Source organism: Pelodiscus sinensis, chromosome 4, assembly GCF_049634645.1.
Source record: "Pelodiscus sinensis isolate JC-2024 chromosome 4, ASM4963464v1, whole genome shotgun sequence".
Lineage (NCBI taxonomy): Eukaryota > Metazoa > Chordata > Testudines > Trionychidae > Pelodiscus > Pelodiscus sinensis.
In genome coordinates, this window is record NC_134714.1 from 56913234 (window position 1) to 56935000 (window position 21767).

General features: G+C 45.5%; 1 protein-coding gene and 1 long non-coding RNA gene across 9 annotated transcripts in view; one reads left to right on the forward strand and one right to left on the reverse strand.

Annotated features, from left to right (window-relative positions):
• The window catches only part of CDIN1 (CDAN1 interacting nuclease 1), a 237458-nt gene that overhangs the window by 28720 nt on the left and 186971 nt on the right, over positions 1-21767 (forward strand). For 7 of the 8 annotated variants that reach the window (XM_075927022.1, XM_075927019.1, XM_006132709.4 and 4 more), the window contains exons 2-4: positions 16199-16244; positions 17110-17174; positions 20672-20732. In XM_075927022.1, the coding sequence (XP_075783137.1) occupies positions 16199-16244; positions 17110-17174; positions 20672-20732 (172 nt within the window). The remainder of the gene's footprint in view (positions 1-16198; positions 16245-17109; positions 17175-20671; positions 20733-21767) is intronic. The other variant, XM_075927024.1, reaches the window with a different exon arrangement.
• On the reverse strand, positions 9507-13799 carry LOC142829121 (uncharacterized). The gene is made up of 3 exons (XR_012903414.1): positions 13591-13799; positions 12720-12802; positions 9507-9813 (listed from the first exon to the last, which is right to left on the reverse strand). It is a non-coding gene; the product is annotated as an uncharacterized LOC142829121 (long non-coding RNA).

Sequence of the window (21767 nt, forward strand, 5' to 3'; positions counted from 1 at the left end):
ACTCAAATTAAGGATGATTTATCAAATTCTGCAAATCAAAATTTAGTTTCCTGTTCATTGTCTTATATTCCTATGGCATAAATTAGTTGGTCAGTAGAGGAGTGCCTATGACATTTTCCATTGTACATAGGGTTTATGATATAACAACAGTAGTGTTTGAACAATTATTTTAGGATGATATTAGTAATATTTAGCACTTACCAATATCACTTTAAAGTGCTTTGAGATCATTGGATACAGAGATGGGTAAGCATTGGATCTGAGTGAAGAGCAAAACATGTACGTACATTTGAGTAGTCAGGTTTTACTGAATATGAAAACTTGAAACAATTAATTTTAATCTCAAATGCTAACATTTAATGAAAATGAACTTCAGATTGTGTTAATTTATAACATTTAAAATTGCCAACTGGTTGATTAGTTAAATTGCCTGCTCTGAGAACAGATACAAGATAAATATATAACTTGTACGTTTTTGAAAAGAAAACGAATATTTGCAGAGGTATACAAACTGTTTGATATAGAAAAACATCCTAAAGAAATTGCCAAATTTCAAACAGCAAGTCTCATTTGTAATTATCTGCTTACAGATATTGTATGCTACGCTGTGACTTGCACGGCATGCCCATGCAGGAAAGTTTGAAGAGAGAGAAATCCTACTTGAACACTTACAATGGTGACTTGCTTATACAGGCAGTCCCCGGGTTACGTACAAGATAGGGACTGTAGGTTTGTTCTTAAGTTGAATTTGTATGTAAGTCGGAACTGGCGTCAGCCGCTGCTGAAACTGATCAGTTTCAACCGCGGCTGAATCTGGATGCCAGTTCTGACTTACATAGATTCAACTTAAGAAACCCAGGCGTCCCCAAGTCAGCTGCTGCTGAAACTGATCAGCGGCTGATTCCAGGAAGCCTGGGGCAGAGCAACTCTGCCTCGGGCTTCCTTTAGTCAGCCGCTGGTCAGTTTCAGCAGCGGCTGACCTGGGGACGCCTGGGGCAGAGCAGCCGGGGTGCTGCCGGGTTGGTCCGGAGCGGCGCTGCGGGACCAACCCGGCAGCCCCCAGCTGCTCTACCCCAGGGGTAGGCAAGAAAAGCCTGGTCTTCTGGGGGGGGGGGCACTTGCTGCACCCCCCCCCCCCCCAGCAGACCAGGGAGACGGGTGTGGCGGGACTGCCCAAGTCCTCCACGGCTTTGCTCCGTCTCCCTGGTCTGCTGACCTGGGGGACGCGGAGCAAAGCCGCAGAGCACGAGGGCAGCGGGACAGTCCAGGCGCGCCGCAGCTGTCCCACTGCTGGCGTGCTCCGAGGCTTTGCTCCCCATCTCCCTGGTCTGCTGGTCAGACCAGGGAGACGGGGAGCAAAGCCTCAGAGCACGCCTGCAGCGGGACAGCCCAAGCGCGCCTGGGATGTCCCACTGCGGGCATGCTCTGAGGCTTTGCTCCCTGTCTCCCTGCAGACCAGGGACACCAAAACCGCTGGGACCCCCCCAGCAGACCAGGGACACCAGAGCAAAGCCCAGGCGGCGGCTTTTTTCAGGGACCCTTCTCACGATGGGTGTTAATGAGCTGCAGATGTTCCTCACAGTAGGAGCAGAAGAGAAGGTCTCTCTACAGTTCAGGGGTAAGAGGTTCTATTTCCTTATCCCGAAATCCAAGGGTGGCCTGCATCCCATTTTGGACTTAAGCGGTCTAAACAAATATCTCAAGAAATTAAAATTCCATATGGTGTCCTTGGCTTCAATTATTCCTTCACTGGATCTGGGAGACTGGTATGCTGTCCTTGATCTGAAGGGTGCATGCTTTCTGTGAACCAGAACTATGGCCACATGAAAGTTCCCTTGTTTCACAGTGGGAGGTTTCTACCATCAGTTTCTGCTTCTTTACAGTGCCAAGGGATTTTACCAATAGTGTGGCAGTGGTAGTGGCGTTCCTGCATTGCAGAGGGGTTCAGGTCTTCACCTACCTGGATGACTAGTTTTTGGTCAAGGGCCCCTCTGAAGCTATGGCCAGGGCTCACGTAAAGCTTACCATGGCCACATTCAGCTGGTTGGGTCTCGTGCTAAAGCTTCAGAAGTCAGCCTTGTCACCCATGCAACTCATAGTGTTTGCAGTGGCACATTTGGACTCATTGGCAGCCAGAGCATTCCTCCTCCAGCCCCATTTCAAGAGCATGTGCAGACTGATTGGGGTCTGGGGGCCCACATGGTTACAACAGCCAGGACTTGCCATGTGCCCCCACAGCTGAAGGCTTCTTGCACCCATGTCGTCCCGTTCACCAGACTTCAGCCTTACATATGCTGGCCAACCACATATACAAGCCATTTCACCACCCGCTGGACAGTGTTAACTGTCCTGCCATGGGTGATAGTTTTTTGTTGCTGGCTGGATCCTCTTCACATGTGCCAAGGAGTCCCGTTTCACACCCTTCAGCCCCCTCTGTCTTTGGTTACAGATGCCTTGGATTTGGGATGGGGCACACATCTAAGCGGCCTTAAGACTCAGGGTGTCTGGTATGAGCAGAATGGAAGGCCGTCCAGTTGGCTGTCTGGCCTTTTTGGGTGAAGTAAGGGGGAGGTGCATCTTGGTTCACCACAGCGATGTTTTATATCAACAGACAGGGTCGCGCTCACTCTATTCCCCTGTGCAAGATATCGCTGTGGGAGTTGTCTGCCCAACAGGATATACGTATTGGCCTCATATCTGCTGGGGTCTCAGAACTTGCTGGCGGACAACCTCAGCTGCTTGTTTCAAATGCACAAGTGGTCCCTAAAGTGGGAGGTTGCCCAGAGCCTTTTCCAGATATGGGGTCATCTCTGCCTGGATGACTTTGCTGAAAGGGGAAACAGGAAGTGCTGGGCCTTCTGTTCCTACCTGGCCAACAGCAAGGGTTCCTTGGACTTTGCCTTCCAAATTCACTGGGGGAAAGGCATCCTGTATGAGTTTCTTCTTTTTCCTTTGATTCCTAAGGTGCTGACCAAGGACCACAAGAATGCTGCAAACCTCATTTTGATAGCACCAGCCTGGCCCAATCAGCATTGGTACACAAGGCACCATTAGCTCTCTGTGGCACCCCAATCCTCCTTCCTTTGTTCCAGGACTTGTTCCAGGACTGCAGCATGTTGCTGCACCCCAGCGTCCAGGCTTCCCACTTAATGCCCTGGAAGCTTTATGGTTGAGTTTGCTGGAGCAGCAATATTCAGAGGGAGTAAAGGTGGTGGTGATTAGGTAGTAGGAAGCTTTCACATGGGCTACATACGCTTCTAAGTGGAAGAGGTTTGCTGTTGCAGGCCTCACAGGGGTATCCAGCCGTTGCAGGCCTCAGTTCCATTTATTTTGGAGTACCTGGTGGGATTTGAACAGCAAAGGTTGGCCACCTCGTCCATTAAGGTTCACCTGGCTGCAATATTGGCGTTCCATTCTGATTTGAGGAGACATTCCGTATTTATGCAACGCTTGGTGACCCAGTTCCTTAAGAGCTTGAATAGATTGTACCCTCATGTGAAGGACCTAGTACCCCCATGGAATTTAAACCTGGTTTTGTCAAAGTTAATGGCTCCTCCATTTGAGTGATTAGCTACTTGTTCTTTGACAAATTGTATTTGTCAGTGAAAGTTGAATTTTTGGTGGCTATTACTTCAGCCAGACAGGTTTCTGAACTAGAAGTGTTAATGTCAGAACCTCCTTCTGCTGTTTTCTTTAAAGATAAGGTTCAATTGAATCTCCTGAATGTAGTTTCCCAATTTCATGTGTTGCAAGACATTTTTCTCCCCGTGTTTCACCCTAAGCCCCACCTTCCCCCTAAGACAGGTCCCTACATTCCCTGGATATCAAGTGTGCCTTAGTTTTTTACGTGGAACATACTAAACATACAAGTGTGCCTTAGCTTTTTATCATTCAGGAAATCAAGTCAATTCTTCCTTTCAATAACAGAAAGAAAGAAGAGGTTGCCTGTTACTGCCCAGAGGATATCCTCCTGGATCATGGGGTGTACCCATACTTATTACAAATTAGTGATAGTGCCAGCTCCTCAGCCGTCTGCTCATTTGACTCGTGTACAGGCCTCGTCAATGGTTTGTGGTTAACAGGATCTTTCAAAAAAAGCCTTCCCTTTTCGAAAGAACTGCGTCTAGACCGTGGCTTTACTTTTGAAATAGAACTTTTTCGAAAGAGTGTCATTACGTGATTATGCAAATGAAGCGCAGGAAATTCAAATCCCTGCTTCATTTGCAATTTTGAAGTGCCTAATTTACATCCTTCTTTCAACAGAGGGATGTAATCTAGACACAGCCTAATATACATGCATGTCATCCATACTGTAGTCTCAACAGATGACTTATCACTTTAGCCTTTTTGTTTAAAGTAAAATAAAGAATTTAGCATCTTAAAATCTTTACTCCTTGTCTCCCCTCCTAATCTCCCTTTTTCTCTGTCATGGTTGACAATGCAGCTGTCTTCCTCTGTCACAGCCTCCTCTTGCCCATAATCTGGGTGTCATGTTGGACTCCATGCACTTCAGATCTGCATATCCAGGAGGTGCCCAAATCTTGCTGCTTCTTTCTTCATAACATCCTTAAGACCACTGCTGCTGCTTCTCATTGTCACACTATCAAAAAAATGTACAGGCCATCCCTATCTCCCATCTTGACTACTGCATACTCATGGGTCTTCTTGATATCCCTTTCATCTCCTTCATGTCCATTCAAATCATTGCTGCCAAATTTGTCATCCTTGCTTGTTGTTCTAACCGTGTCCACAAACCTATCTCCTAGCAACATAACACTCTGATCCTGATTGGACCTTACAGGCTGTAGTCGGCAAGAGTAAGTCTCAGGTCCGACACTGGGTTCTCGAAGTACAAAGGACGCTACATAGGTATCTGTCAAACACAAGTAGTTTATTTCCTGACAGCTAACAGCTGTGCCCCATAAATGGAAGAACAATATAACAAAGAAGCAGCATATCTTACGTCCCTTCCTGCAAGCCTGGGACTCCGGGTAGGCTGCGGACGAAGTGGGAGGTTGTCTCAGCTTCTGAGGTGCCAGTACCCAAAGCCCATCAGCGAAGTCTGATTTGCTAGGCTCTGAGGCAGCCATAAATACAGTTTTCTTGCCCTGTTTGGCAATTAGGAAATTTCCAGAGATTACTCATTAGTGTTGATGTAGAACTTAGCTGTTAGTTATTGATCTGGTTCTGATCTGGATCTTCTTGTCCTTTGGTCCTGTTTACGTGGTCAGTACGTTAGGGTAAACAGAATTGTTTATGCATTCTTGCCTTTTACCTTTATCTCATACTTGTTCTTGCTATACTGGCAACAATGCTTATCTTAAGTCTTAAGTGGAGTATGTTCCCAAAGACTTGCTTCTGGCTCATCAGATAAAGGGAAAGGGGGGAAAGAATGCAGGCCTCACCACCCCTAAACTGTCACATACAAAGTTCTTCTGCAATTGATCAATACACAAGCTCTATCTTTAATATAAAGAATAATAAGTTAAATATAAAAATTGTGTGCATTTATTTGCATAATTTGAATGTCTTGTAACACTGTTCAATTTTCTTATTCTATTAGTAGTATTCTCTAAATTTGTATATTACAGGATGACTAATATCCATTTACAATTCTAATATTAAAGTATAGATGATATAACTGGGGCAGGTTGAGAAACAATAATCCTTTAGTAAAATCTCTTTGTTTTGGGAGAACAGGACTTTAGTCCACACATGTTTGGTGCATCTACACTGAACCTTTCACCATTCCAGAAAAACAATACTAGCATCTGTGTTGCAATTGTGGTGTTTCGAAAGAAAGTTATAGTAAGGGACAGCTTTTTCCAAAAGTGGTAAATCTCAGTCCACGAGGAATAAGGCCTTTTCCGAGAACTTTTTCAGAAGAGGATGTGTGTGGATGTGGAACAGGGAGTTTTGTCAAAAAAAGAGGCCTCCAGGAAATTCCACAGGTGCCCTTCTGGCCACTCTGGCCACACTCATCGCAACTCTATAGTTCCTGTTCCTATGGAGCTCTTAAAGCAGCAGACACAGGGGACAGAGCCTGTAACAGGAAGCCAGCTCTCAGAGCATCCAGCCACAGCACAGCTCATGGTACCTGATGGCACCATGTCCCAGCCACGAGCCCCCCAGGAGTCCCCTGCCCATCTCAGGGAGCATGCATAGGGCTCCCCAGAACCTGCCAGGCACTGTAAGAGGCGTGCGCAGTCTGGAGCAGAGATCCTAGCCCTCCTTGAGGTGTGGGGTGACGAGAAGAACCTCCGGGATCTCCACTCCAGATGGTGTAAAGCCAGTATCTAAGGCCTTATAGCTGAGAGCCTGCCACAAAGGGCCACTCCAGGACCCTGGAGCAGGTCCGGAGCAAAGTTAAGTAGCTCCAGTAGGCCTATGCAAGTGTAAAGGAGTGCAGCTCACACTCCCAGGCAGGACCCTCCTTCTGTCCCTATTTTGATGACCTGTACCTCATCCTGGGGAGTGATGCAGCCCCTTCCTCACCCCGGGTGGTGGATACAAGGTTGGAGATGCCCTTTGTTGCCATCATGGGGGGTCCCAGCCCAGAAGGAGGAAGAGGAAACTTTGACCACCATCACCCTGGAGCTGGTACTCCACAGCCTGTATATGTCCCAGGCATCCTCCGAGGCCGGGGAGGGATCATCAGGTGAGTGCTCTTAATTTTTCACACATACAAGGTGGGGATGACAGGTGCTGAAGGGATGTGGTGCGATCACCACTCAGCCTTGGTCTGGCCATTGCGCTGCAATCCGTACACATGCAGCATCAGTCTGCGCCACACAGCCCCAGGAGGCAGCACTGGAGCACCCCTGGGCTCCTGCTCAGAGACTGTGGGGAGGCTGCCCATACTTCTGACCCTGGATGGGGGGGGTAGAGAAGTTGCCCGAGGGGAGGGAACAGGGACAGCTGGGGCTAGTACCTGGGGATCCTGCAGCTGCGCACCAGGTCTGAGGTCTCAGGAAGCATGTGCACTGCTCCAAACAGCTGGCACATTTCCTGAACAGCTGGGTCTGTGGCACACCGGCAACTTCCTTTCCCCTACTGCCTGCCTGTGGCGGAGGGGCAGGGAGTGGGAGTCCCAGGACTGCGCCAGCTCCAACTGCTCAGCCTGCTCCTTGCTTTCCTGTGGCTGCCAGACACTTCCTGAACACTTGTAGCTGGAGCGGTCCTGGGACTCCTACTCCCTCCTCCCTGCCCCCTGCCCTTCCCTCGTGCAGGAAGGCAGCAAGTGGAAGGAAGTCACTGGTGCGCTACAGACCTGGCTTTTCAGGAGGCACGCTGGTTGTTTAGAGGAGGGGAAGAGGAGTCTGTGCACTTCCTGAGACAGAGAACCTAGCTCGTAGCTGCGGGACTCTTCCCCTCCCCCCCCCCATGTGGCAGGAAGCTGGGGCGCTACCTCCATTTTCGCAGGAGGTAGCGTTAGCGTGGGCTTCTTGGGAGCTGGATGGAATGAGGAGGGGCTGGAACACCTCGCGATCAACTGGTCATGCCCCCACAATCAACCAGTTGATCACAATTGACAGGCTGGTGACCACGGCACTAACCCAGTCCCCCTCTCCTTTCCCAGAGCCATCCCTGGTCTAGCACTCTCTGGACCTGACTGATTCCAGATGAGGGGTTTTTTTTGGACTGGGGAGGTCATTTCAGGCCTCCTGTTGCTGCCCCCTCCCCGCTAGGCTTCTTTGCACCTCCCTCCCCTGCAACCCAGCTGAGATTCCCCCCCCCCCCGTTCCCCCCCACACTTCCCCGCACCTCCCCAAAAGGCCAGAACTCAGAGGAGCCCAGCATCAGTTCCCTGCACACGTAGCTTTGCAGCGCAGCTGAGCTGCCTGTCTGTTCCCTACTCCCAACCCCCACAGCCTAGCTGAGCCCTGTTTCCCTGCACCTCCTCTCAAACCCTGCAGACCTGCTGAGTCCAGAGCTGGTTCCCTGCCTCCCTCCTTCCCCTTGAGTCCAGCCCCTGGGCAGCCCAGCTGACACACAACACCCAGTTCCTGGTACCTCTACCCTGAGCACAGTGCCCGGCACTTCCCCTTCCCGCAGCCCAGCTGAGCACAGCGCCCCACACTTCCCCCCCCATCCCGCAGCCCAGCTGCGCACAGCGCCTGACACCTTCTGCAGCCCAGCTGAGCACAGCGCCTGGCACCTTCCCCTCCCACAGCAGAGCTGAGCACAGCGCCTGGCATCTTTCTCCTCCCACAGCCCTGCTGAGCCCTGTGCACGGTTCCTGGCACTTTCCCAGTCCTGCAACACAGCTGAGCTCCCTGCCTGCAAGCATAGCTCTAATAACCTAATGCTGGAGCCAGCTCCATCATTTGCGTGTCTCCCTTCAGGTGCTGGTGCGTGTGTGCTGAGCGGCTGGCTATGAGCTTGCTGGAATGCGGCACAGAGCTGCTGGTCTGAGCAGTACCAGCAGGAGCTGCATTTTTTTAATCAGTCGCATGTGGCTCGTGAGCTGTGGGTTGGCCACCCAGCGGCTAAACGATCAAAAGGACTAGCCACGCTCCTGGTCACTTGTCCACTACCAGCACCGGCCCCTTACAGTGCTGTGCTGCTGATAGCTCCACTTCCCTTCATACCACAGTTCACCACAACAGCTGAGCTCTCAGTAGCTATGGTGCCGGGAATCTTGCTCTTTAGCACCAATGGCACCCCTGACAGAGCAAAAATGTCACTCTTGGATACTCGTGCACAGTTTGACTCAGAGGAGGAAGATCTGCCCCAGCTTCGAGTTGCCAAGATCTCTTCACCTAAGCTGATACAGACCCAGCAGTGAGAACAGCAGTGGATACCCTCATTCACGCTGCCAAATTGGCCTTATTGTGACCCATGGGCTCTGTTTAGACAGTAACCCGCTCCCCAACCAGGCCGCCAATACCATTCGTCCACCAGACCTCGTCCTACCAGCTTACACTCGTTGGACAGGTTCGAATTTTCAGAAGGGGAAGATGATATGGATATTATGGGGATGGTGCAACCATCACGCTCCCCCTTACCTACACACTCTTTGCCATCCTCGATGGCAGACACAATCATGTTGTTTACAAGTTCCAGGGACGATTTCAAGACCTTTCAAGAACTCTTCAAGAAAGTAAGAGACAAACTGGAAATATCCCTCTCCACGCTTCTGGACACACAACACTAACGAATATTCTTCATGCCTCATCACAAATGAGGCTTTCATACCCATGAATGAAGCATTAAGTTCCTCTGGAAGATCCCTTGTAACCATCCCACCTACATCAAAGAAGCTTGACCAAAATACTACGTTGCGTCAAATAGTGCAGAATTTCTTTTCAATCACCCTTTGCCAGACTCTCTAGTAGTAGAGGCCTCTAACCAGAGGGGTAAGTATCAGACTAACCCCATATGACAAGGATTGTAAGAGGCTTGGTGGCATGGGCAAGATATCGTATTCCTCTGCTAGCCTCCAATTCTGCATCGCCAGCTACATGATACTTCTTTCCAAATATACATACCACATCTTCGGCCAACTGTCAACTTTTATTGAAATTATACCAGACAACAAAAAAGAGCAATACAAGGCCTTGATGAAGGAAGGTTCCTTGATCTCCAGAACCGTGCTTCTGTCCACTCTTGATTCTGCAGATACAGCTTCAAGATCTCTGGCATCCGCAGTAATGATGAGATGAGTATCCTAGCTCCAACTGTCCAGTTTTCCTAAGGAGGTTCAGAGCACAGGAGAGGACCTCCCGTTTGAGATGTCCTGATTTTTTGCACTGACTCTTCACTCCCTCAAAGATTCCCAAGTCACTTTGTTCACGCTTGGCATCCAGCCTCCTGCCAATAGGAAAAAGCAGAATGTACAGTTCACATATAGCTACAAACTGATGCCTTTCAGCCACACTATACAGTATGACAACAGATGGCACTCCAGACAACTCAGACATAGACAATCATCGGAGCAACCCCTCACCCAACAAGCTCCAGCACATCAATCATTTTGACATCTTGGTCGAGGATCAGACAGCCCCCATACATCCAGGGCAGCAATCCAACTCTTATACCACATTTGGCTCCAGACTAGCAGCATTCTGTCCTGCCTGGTGATCCATTACCACCGACAAGTGGGTTCTCAAGATCATCAACATGGGTTACGTAATTCCCTTCATCTCCACCGCCCATCCACAACCACAATTTCTGTCCCTCTTCAGGGACCCCTCTCACAAGACTGTGCTCCTACAAGAGGCATATCACCTACAATTGGGGGCCATAGAAGAGGTGCTGCTTGAGTACAGAGGAAGAGGTTTTTATTCACACTGTTTCCTTACAACCAAGAATTCAGGGGGTTGGAGACCTATGCTAGATCTCAGAAAACTCAATCGCTATGTCTGTTACCAATGCTTCAAAATGGTAACCCTTTCCACAGTCATACCCACCCTCGAGAAAGGAAATTGGCTGTCAGCCCTTGACCTTCAGGATGCCTACTTCCACATTGCAATACATCCGTCACACAGATGCTTCCTCCGATTCATAGTGACAAACCAACATTTCCAGTACATAGTCCTACCATTCGGCCTGTTGACTGCCCCAAGGGTATTCTCATAAGTTCTAGAAGTGGTTGCCGCTCACCTCAGAACAAGACGCATTACCATTTTTCCCTACCTCAACGATTGCCTGCCATAGCAGGCAGTGATGATTACCAGGACATTGTTCAGCAGACTCGGACTATGCATAAACCTGGCATAGTGTGTTTTGCTCCAAACACAGACCCTACACTTCATAGGGGCACTCCTGGTCTACATAACTACGATAGCCTTGCTCCCATAGCACAGATTCGCAGCAATTCAGGACTCCCTGTATAACCACCTGGCAGTGTCTGCACTGCCTCGGTCACATGGCAGCCACCGCCTTTGTGGTACCTTATGCACTCCTGCACGTGAGATCGTTGCAGACATGGCTCAGGACAGTGTACAGGCTGCATGTTCACCCACTGAACAAGTCTCTCAACATGCCAGACAAGATAAAAGTCTCTTACCTGGTGGACACAAATCGACAATGTATGCAGAGGGGTCCCCTTTCAACACAACTCCCTAACCCTTACAATTACCACAGATGCCTCTTTAACAGATTGGGGGGCTCATTTACAGAGCCAGGTTGTTCAAGTCATGTGGACACCAGATGAGCAATGCAAACACATCAATTTGCTCAAGCTCAGAGCAGTCCGCTATGCATGCATGCACTTCTCCCAGATAATACGCAACAATACCGTCCGAATACTGACGGACAACATGAAAACAATGCACTACATCAACAAGCAGGATGGTGTCCATTCTTACCTCCTCAGGAGGCAGTACAGTTATGGGAATGGTGCATCCCTCATCACATCCACCTTATAGCCACATATATCCCAGGAAGGGACAGTGTGTTGGCACTGTATTTCCCAATTTTATTTGGCCACAGAACCCTTTTTAGCTTGAAAGAATTTCAAGGAACCCTTAGTGTTGCCAGGGTAAAATGTGGTCGGTGCGGGGGAGAAGACCCACCGCAATTTGTTGAGCAAAAAAAAAAAGTGTCCCACCACTATTTCTTTCTCTTTAAAAGGGGGCGGGGGAGTGCCAGGTTCTCATGGAACCCTTGCTTTTGCTTCACAAAGCACCAATTTGGGAAACACTGTGTTAGCAGACGACCTCAGCAGAAACTTCTGTCAAAATCATGAGTGGGAGAACAACAGGTTGGCCATCAATCTCCTGTTCCGCAGATGGGGGTTTCCTATGCTGGATCTCTTTGCAACACACACAAACTCATGGTGCCCTCAATATTACTCCGGAGCGGGACTAGACCTGGGATCTCTGGGAGAAGCGTTCAGCATCAGATGGGACACGCCTCTAGCATACACGTTTCCACCAATCCCTCTTACCCAGTGAGTGATATTCAAAATAAAACAGGACAGAGCCAAAGTAATATTGCTAGTGCCACAGTGGCCCAGACAGACTTGGTATCCAGTTCTTCTATGCATGGCCAGCCGTCCCCCCTCATCGCTTCTCTCCTATTCCGTCACTGCTTATGCAACAGAACGGGAAGATTCAGCACCCTGCCATTGAGTATCTTCACCTGCATGCATGGCTCCTTGCTGGTTAACCACGACAGAGACCCAGTATCCTCCAGAAGTTCAAACTGTTCTCACGAACAGCCACAGACCTGCAGTGAGGAAAACCTACTCTCTCAAAAATAGCAGCGGTTCAGTAGCTGGTGCTTGTTTCAATGCTGCACTCCCACACAGATGGCAGTACCACTCATACTCATCTACCTACTACAGCTTCACAACTCTGGTTTATTTTTCAGCTCTGTCAAGGTCCACCTTGCAGCCAAATCTGCATTCCACCCACCTTTACAAGGCCATTCCATTTTCACTCATCCATCAATCAAGAGGTTTTTGCAGGACCTACACAATACATTCCCACCAACTAAAGAACCAGTCCTTGCATGGGACCTTAATCTTATGCTAAGGTCATTAACGGGCAAACCATTTGAATGACTAGCTATGCACTCCCTTCTCCATCTAGCCATGAGGGTGGCCTTCCTCGTGGCTATTACCTCAGCACGAAGAATGGGAGAGCTGGGAGTGCTTATGACCAACCCACCTTATACGGTCTTCCTCAAAGACAAGGTGGGCCTACGGACCCATCCTAAATTCCTCCCCAAAGTACTTACAATGAAATGAGGTAACAAACAAACTTACTTACCTGTCTTCTTCCCCAAGCCTCATAGCAACAACAGGGAACGGACTCTCCATAGCCTTCATGTCTGTAGGGTAGTGGCCTTCTATCTGCAACGAAAATGCCCAGTCCACAAAAGTCTCACTTGTTCGTTTCCTCCACAGAAAGATCTCAGGGACAATCGATCTCCAAACAGAGACTATCTAAGTGGACCTCAGACTGTATAAGGATGGCTTATGCCATAGTCACCAAACAGTCTCCCTCATTTGTGTGTGCCCATTCCACAAGGGCAATGGCTACCTCCAAAGCATTCCTCCACGGAATCCCCACGGAAGAGATCTGCAAAGCAGCCACATGGCCTTCTGCTCACACTTTTCGCCTCACTATGCCATTCAATCATATGCAGACAATTCAGCCTAACCATACTTTCAGTAGCTGACACAAGCCTTCCGAAGTTCCCAAAGCCAGGCACTGATACTGCTCTGTAATCACCTAAAGGTGGAACACCCATGGGGACACTCCTCGAAGAAGAAGGGAAGGTTGCTTACCCTGTGCAGTAATCAGAGTTCTTTGAGATGGTTGTCCCCATGCATGCTCCACCACTCTCCCTTCCCCCCTCTGCTTCGGATTCTGTTTGGGTTCCGGATCAGAGAAGAATTGAGGAGCCTGAGCCTCATGTGCGTGGCCGGCCGGAGGGGCACTGCTACCAAGAATCTCCGACTGGTGGGCATAACGGTGCTGGTGCACCTAAAGGTGGAGCACCCATGGGGACAATCATATCAAAGAACTCTAGTTACTGCACAGGGTGAGTAACCTTCCCTTCTGCTCCCCCACATCCAGGCGGGTCAGGAGGCATCTGAAGTGCCCCTTCAAGTGGCTGAAGGCGCATTCGACCTACATGCGGGACTTGTCCAGTCCTTGTTGGGGCCCAGGTGTTCAGTGTAGCTTCATCAGCCACAGCATGAGGGGTTAGGACACATCCCCCACGATGCACAGTAGCATATCAATGTCCCCGACCAGCCTACAAAGATGTCCGTAAACTGGCCGCAGTGGTCAACCAAGGCTTGCAGGACCATCGAGATGTATCCCTTCCTGTTGATGTATCCCTTCGTCCTCCTCCTCCTCCTCCTCCTCCTCCTCTCCCCTCCGCCCCCGCAGCTAGGGAAGTCCAGGGCGGCAAATCTGGCAAATCCCTCACCACCTGCAGAAGGAGACAAAGATATAAAACAGAGAATTAAAGGTCGTGCTTGAGGGCCCCACCCCCAGAAAGAGCCCAGGAGCCACCCCCTATGAAGTCCCCCGCAGGGCTGTGAGGGCAGGACTGCAGAACCCTCCTCCCCCCCGCCCTCACACACTCAACACTCCCCTTTCCCTAGTGTTCCCCTTTCTAGTACTCCCCCACCTCCCCTCCAGGGACTGCAGCCTGAGAGCACCATATCTGCATGAGGAGGGCCCAGATAGTTGACTTCCCCATGCCAGACTAGTTGCCTATGGACCAGTAACTGTAGGGCCTGGATGGCTTCCAGACAGTGATGACCTGCTTCTCTAGGGGGATGGCCGGTTGCATCTGGGTGTCCCGTCATCTGAGGGCAGAGGTAAACCAGGTACACAGTTCCAGGAATGTCTCCTTCCTCATGCGGAAGCTTTGAAGCCACTGCTTGTTGTATCACTGCTCCATCCCCAGCTGGTCCCACCAGGTGGAACTCGTGTCCAGCTGGCAGAACTGTCACTCCACCGTGGGGTATAGTTGCAAGGACATCATTCCTGGACACAGGCAGAAGTTCTCGATCAGCTCGGGGTCAAGCTTATACAGGGCTATGAAGGCAGCCTGCAGTGTGGGGCCATCGCGTGCCTAGAGGCAGCTCTGGCTCCATGGCTGGGAATACTGTGGTGTACTAGAGCACACAGAGGAAATACTTTGCTGTCCCTTAGAGATAGGCAAGCAAGCAAAAGAATCTGAGAAATGGCTGTCCAGGAGGGTCCCTTTAAGCTCACGTCTCAGCCTTAGGGAGCAGCTCCAGGAAGCAACTGCTGACCTACTGCCATGCCTGAACTGGTTCTGGGTGGCCTTAAATGCGAGAGAGCGTCCAATCAGTGTAGATGCCATCTTTCGAAATAGCAAATCACTGTTTGGTTGCGTTTTATGCATGTAGATGCTCTTTTTCAAAATAAGGTTTTCCAGAAGATACCTTCCAGAAAAGCTTATTCTGAAAGAAGCTTGCAGTGTAGATGTACCCTTAGTGTGAATTCTAGACAAGTGATTTAATCTCTCGGTGTCTGTTCTCCATCTGTAAAATGGTGATAATTCTTCCTTATCTATAGTTATTTTTGTGGCACTTAAATAGTGCAGTAGTGGGGTTATTTGCATACCTAGCTATAACAGTTAAGTTTGTAGCATAGGTCAGTAATGTAAAATACAGAAACAACATTTAGACTTAACACTTGTTAAATTCTTGTATGAGTTAGCTGATAAAAGAATATGATTTCAGTCTTTGTTCCTGAATATCAGAACTATTTAAGATATGTTTAGCAGATGTACTCATGAAAGGAAAAATGTTAATTATTCATATTGCTTTGCTGTACTATATAAGTCGATTTATTGAAACTGTAATTTGTTCAAGTTGCATCTGGTAGGAAAATATATCAGAAGTAATTAATTGCATTCAAGATGTGATGAGCTGGATGTATCCACAGAGGACAATTGAAGACTGCAGCAGTGTAGTATTGATTGCCTTTTAGAGGGGGGGAAAAAATCTTATCCCATTTCTAACCGTTAACAATTCTAAGGGAAAAATTCCCACTTGGGAAGAATATTTTCCAGGTTGCTTCATTGCCAGGTGTTTGACATTGAGTGGCGCCTTAGATGAATGAAGCTTATGGCAGTCTTTGGAAAGGACTGACACCAGGGAATTTCAGCTTCCTGCTGTGAAAGTTTCTATTTTCAAAGCACATCAGTTTCAGTGGGAATGTTCCAGTAGTCCCATATGCTACTTCTGACAGAGCTAAGTTTCTACCCTGAATAAGAGGCGGCTACTGAAGAGGTTCTATTGCCGCTAACAATGAATTTCAGTATATTGCCAATGAGCACGGGACATATTTGCCACTGCTAATGGAATTTAACTCCATCAATTATTAACAGAAATGTGCTTTGTTTTTGTTCTTCCCTTCCCTTCCCTTTCTTTCCCTTCCCTTCCCTTTTAACTCCACTACATGTTACTGATATGACTTTGTGGGTTCTGATATTGAGAGAGAATCACCCAAACAATGTTAGTTTTCTTTGAAACTCTTGCTATATTTTCTTTTCCTCTCCTCCCTCATTCTCTCTCTCCTTGACCTAGCAGCAGGAAGCCTTTGTCTGAGGTGTTCATCTGGAACAACTTTTCCACACTTGTTTTCATGTTCTGTTAGATTACAGGGCAGCAGGCCTACCTTTGAAGCTCCCTCCTCTTTTGTTTCTTTGCAGTGCACTCCAGTAATTAACTTTGTCCTTCTTTTATTTGTTCCAGTCAATCGCAGTCCACTCTGCTGAGCATCTTCTCCCAGGAGTACCAGGTTAGAAGTTTTCTCCTTTGTGAGGGTTGACAGGTGCCTAATTGAATGATGAATGTCCCTTTATTTCTTTGTAATTGAACTGCCAGCTTTCTGATTGGTTTGGAGGATGTTCCCTTTTCCACATCAAGCACCGCCTGAGTCTCAGTGGATGGCTGCCAAGCCTACCCATCCATCTGTCTAATAACATCTAGCCTTTGCTTATTTGGTGGACCTGTAATAAATTATGCTAAACCATTATTATTCTGACAATAATAATTTCCCTGTGTTGCGTGGTTCCATGTGCTAAATGTTTGCTGACTTGCACTGTCAGTGCTGCTTTCCATTGCTGACAGAGATGATGATAAATGACCATTGCCGGAGTGGCAGAAGGCAAGAGAGGCAGAAAATGGAGTCATTTATCATGAGATGACAGGTGTCAGTCAAGTGGCAAGTCTCTGTGGAATTACTTTTTGTGGTTTTTCAAATAAGTTGTTTTTAAGCAATGCTCTTCCTGGTTAAAAATGGCAATTGAATTGTAAAACTAGAGTGCAGAGGACTTAGATGGAATTGAATTGAGGGAAAATTAATACAAAGGTTGAAAGAGAGAACAAGTTTTTCTTTGCCCTCTGCAGCCCTCAGCAAACTTATTTAGATTCAATTACTATGACCTTACTGGCTTTTACATATATGGTACATTTCAGTACAGTCTGAAAACATTCTATTCTGTAGATAGATGAGAAGCCATTTCTGTATAGAATTCTCAAAATATAATTCAGTTGTCCTTAAGTTGAATATGGAGGCTACAAATCATCTACTCAGACATTCATACTTTATGTATCTGACTTGATATATCATAAAAGTCTTTGTTTTTGTCTCTTCTTTTTAGAAACAAATCAAAAGGACACATGCAAAGCATCACACTGCTGAGGCTACTGAAACTTACTACCAAAGGTATGACAAGACATACCTTTCCACCCAATTAGTAGGTATTATAGTACCTACTAATTGTAATTAAAATCGAGTAAATCAGATTTAGACTAATTTAATGTAAAATAAATAACCAGATTGAAATAAGGATAGTGGAAGTACCCCAAGACCATTTCAGTGAAAATTAATGTATTTACCAACTTACTATAAACAGGAGTGAACTAAGGGTAAAAGCACAAAAATGTCAGAAACACCTTTTAGGAAGGAAAGAGAACCTTTTATATGTCACTTTTACAAAATAATTTTACAATTGTATGCATTTTGAATTAATAAATAGTAATTGCTAACACCTTATAGTTTGTCTTAATTCTTTTGCCTTTTCTTTAGATATTTCTGTGACATAATTGGGGCTTATTGATAACTGGTAGAAATATACAAAAAGAATATTACTATATAGACTGACATATCTGAAGAGCTTTCGTGGCAAATGAGATCATACTTGTGATTACACGTGTCTAATATTTATGCTTTTATATTATTTTTTATGAATGGAGAAAATAAACAAAAAGCTTTCATTTGTAAAATATTAGGTAGTCTCAATATTTTTGCAAAAGTCATATATTTAGAAACAAAGACAATCTCATAGGATTAGACATGAAGGAAGGAACTCCAACAACGTGGTGTCCAACCAGTTCTGAAGCAGAAGCTATCTGTAGTGGCTACTGCTATAGTGAACTAGCCACATTCAGCTGGCCATAGCCACATTGTTCAAGCCAGCTAGGCACACTGAACCAGCCAAGTAGCCACATATGGCTAGTATGTTAGACACCACGGCTCTAACGTATTTTCCTATTTCCTTTTGAAAAATAGTTGTGCTGCCTTATCACATTACAGTGGTCACATTTTGCCTGACCCAGTATTTAATCTTTGATTAGGAAGGATATTTGTTAAAATCTTTCTTGCAAATTTACATTATTATTACATAATATTGTTTCTAATTTTCATTAGTACAGTTTAAGTAACTAGCCATACAATAATACTGTGACTACTTCTCGGGACATGTTGAAACATTAGTTATTAAAAGACTTGAATCACTTTGATGACTATGTCTCCAGATCACCCAATTTAGTGTTTGTGTATTTTGATTAAGTGCCTTAAATCAGGAGACATGGAATCAAACTGTCCTTGCGTTATATGCAGTAGAGGTTGCATTGGTGTGAGTAAAGTCTGGTTTCATAAGGAAATCAGGATTTGGCACCGTATCTTCCTCGTGGTTTATATAGTCTCAAGTATGATGCCATTGTGTAACAAATTCACATATATGAAACTTGGTGTTATCAGAAATGATGTAAAAATGTTTTGTCTACTCACCAAGCTATTTTAGTAGATTCTTGTGGGTATTTTGGGCTAAATGAGGAAAAATTTGTCTGACTGAAGTAGTTACCCCACAGAAACAAGTAAAGGGTTTGATTACTTGGTAGAATCATTAAAATGACATGCACATATTATATTTTTATTGTAATAGTTGAAGACACTTTTTTCGGTATAGTGTGTTTTCATGCTATAATACTTAAGTGCCATGTACAAAAGTCAGTTTCCATCGAAAAGGACCCTAAATTTATTGTTGTCCTACTTTATGCTGGCTTTCTTCTATGAGTTGCTCTCGTTTTGTCTCCAAACGAGATATGAACAATAATCATTCTGCAGCTTTATGGGGGTAGGTGTGTCTGAACGTCTTCTTGAAAGTTAGAGTCAAATTGTTTCTGACTGCAGTAGGATGAATAGCTGCCTGCTACCTAGGGTGGAGATGGGTGAAGCAACAGGATTGACACCTACCAATGATGTGGTAGAGGATTAAGAGGATGTTGGTGTTGGAAGACAAATATACTATGGCTTACGCTTGTAACATGGCAGGCTGGTCTATTACTTGATCAAAGAGCCTCTACATATTATTGATAGGAATGATACTAGCCCTGGTTGCTTGCACTAATGATGTTCCTGGGTACAGGTAATAGTGCTGCTAAGTGTAGGTGTTATTTTTTCAAGTTGCATGGAGTTATCTTAGAGGTGGGCAAAATTGCAGGCCCTTTATCAGAAACCTCAGGATGCTTTCTGACATAATGAAACAGTCTGTCACAGTATGCATCTTCAAGAAGTCCCTAAGTTTATAGTAAAGTACACACCAGAGCTTGAGATGCTTTTGGCCTGTAATAGATCAAAGAGAGTAGCTGCTGCTGACAATGGAATAACTAGATAGGTATGAAGTTATGGAAATCAGTGTTGAGTGAGTGCTACTGATCTGAAAATTTGAGAGCTCTTATTTGTTTTACAAAAACAAATTATAGGTATTCATCTGTTTACTGGAGGGAATTTTTAAGTAGTTATTCATGCAACTGAAAGTGTGTTTTTATAAGATGATTACTATCATGCCTTTCATGAATGAACTTCAAAATCCTTTAGAAATGAAAACTCACAATACCTACAACTTCTCACAGGTATAAATGCTGCTATAACCATTTCATAGATGGTTGAACTGAGGCAGAAATATATTTTGATGCACTCACAGCAAGGTGGTGTTGGAGTCAGCAACAAGCCTCAGACTTCCAGACTTTCTCATTATGTCCAATTAATAGAACTCGCTTTTCTGCTTTTCCTAGAAACATGTTTCTGCTTTTCCTTTACTTAATTGATTGATGTGCAATATGGGAGGCTCTAGAGCAGGTTATCAAACTAGCTTTAGACAGTTATCACAACTGGTCTTCTGAAGAGGTTAAATATTGGTGGCATTTTATGACTGTTACCTGATTCTCTTTCTTTAAGTACCATTTGACCCTCTCAGCAACTGCCAGTGATACAAGTTCTTCACACCAAATCCTGAAGGAGTCTTCTAGGCATTACTGCAGTACAAATATCAAACGATAGGAATTTGACAAAAAGTCAGTTCAGTGTGAGGGAATGGTCAGAAGCTTCACCACTTATTCATGCAGTCCTGATTATAAAAAAGTTTTTTTTCTTACCTTTTTGTAACATTCATTTCACATTGTTAAATTTAACCATTGAAAGCTTACATCAGAGCTGTCAGAGTGCTGCCTAACTGGTAAAATCAGTAGTTACACTTACGTGTTTGCACCCCATGACAGTAGCTACATAATGATGCATTTGAAGTTATTATTGAACCCAAAATCTTCGTTGTGGATAGTAAAGATTTATTGTGCTATGCATGTTTAATACAGATATAACTTGTTTATATGGCATTCAACCAAAATACAATTTTAAGAATTTGCTTGGCTTAATTACTGTATTTTTAAAGATTGCTATATCTTACAAATCTGCAGGATGAAACCCTTGAAAGTTAATGATAGTTTACAAGGATTATTTCTGAAAGAGTCTCTATTGAATTAGTGTTTCCCTGCTAGGCTGTGTGTAGTATTTGCCCAAGAGAAAGAGATAGAGGGGAAACTAACATGTTGAATATGGGCTTTTCTAGCCACTGTGGATTTACCTGGCTTTGACTTATCTAGGTACCTAAATGCGGTGAAGAAAAATGCAGCTTCCCCTGTACTACTGGAGCTAGCCAATGAGGTAATCGTTTTTTAAAAAAACCTTCCTGTGTAAAAACCTAAGGGGCATATCTATAGTGACTTGACTTAGAAGAAATGTAATTAACCTAAAAAATGGTTTCAAGGCACATTAGACACACAAAATTGTTCCCAAGTCTGTTAGTACTTAAAATAATTGGACAAAGAGTCCCACTTATTAATAAATCAGTTAATTTAAGTGGTTTCTAACTTCAAGGCAAATATGTAAGAGGCTTCTGCAATTTTTATTTTGTTGACAATTTGTGAGAAACTGACTAAAGCAAGTGCCATTTAACATTGCTTTTAAAATACCCATGTTGATTAAAGACATGCAGATTAGTATTTCTTAGGATTTCTTGTTTAAATTTCCTCCTAACCCCTGCAAATCTTTGATTTTATATTTAAGGGTTAACTTCATAATCATAGCAGTGAGACTACTACAGATTGAACCTCAGTAGTCTAGCATCCTTGGGACCTGGCCAGAGAATTTGCTGAACTATGGGAGATCAATATTGTCTAGCAGCATTACCAACACTTCCCCTGCTTATTGGGCTTTTAGAAGACATTTAGGAACAAATTAGAGCTAAATAACAGCACAGAACACGGAGAGCCAGGTAGCTGTAAATGAACTCTATGACCACATGTTGCTGGACTAGAGAAATTCAACATGTAGAAAAAAATAAATATCAAAAGCCCTCAAACCAGGAGTTTGTGAACTTTAACTGAGATTCTCCCCCATTCCCTCAAAATTGCAATTTTTGATGTGCACCTGCCCTCAATCTAGGTAAAAATAGACATAAGCAAAAGCATGGATGATAGTCTTTTCATACACCTAATAGAGATTTTAACACCGCTTTAAATTATATACACCTGTAAGTTTCAAATACACAGATATATACCAATGAAACAGCCCAGCAGTGGGCTATTTATACCTTGCAGTCAGGCTCACCATTCGGACAGGGACAACACTTAGGTCTTCGCCCTTCCTGTTTCGGGGGAGAGGGGCAGGCACGTGTGACTGTTACTAAGGGTGGAGCCA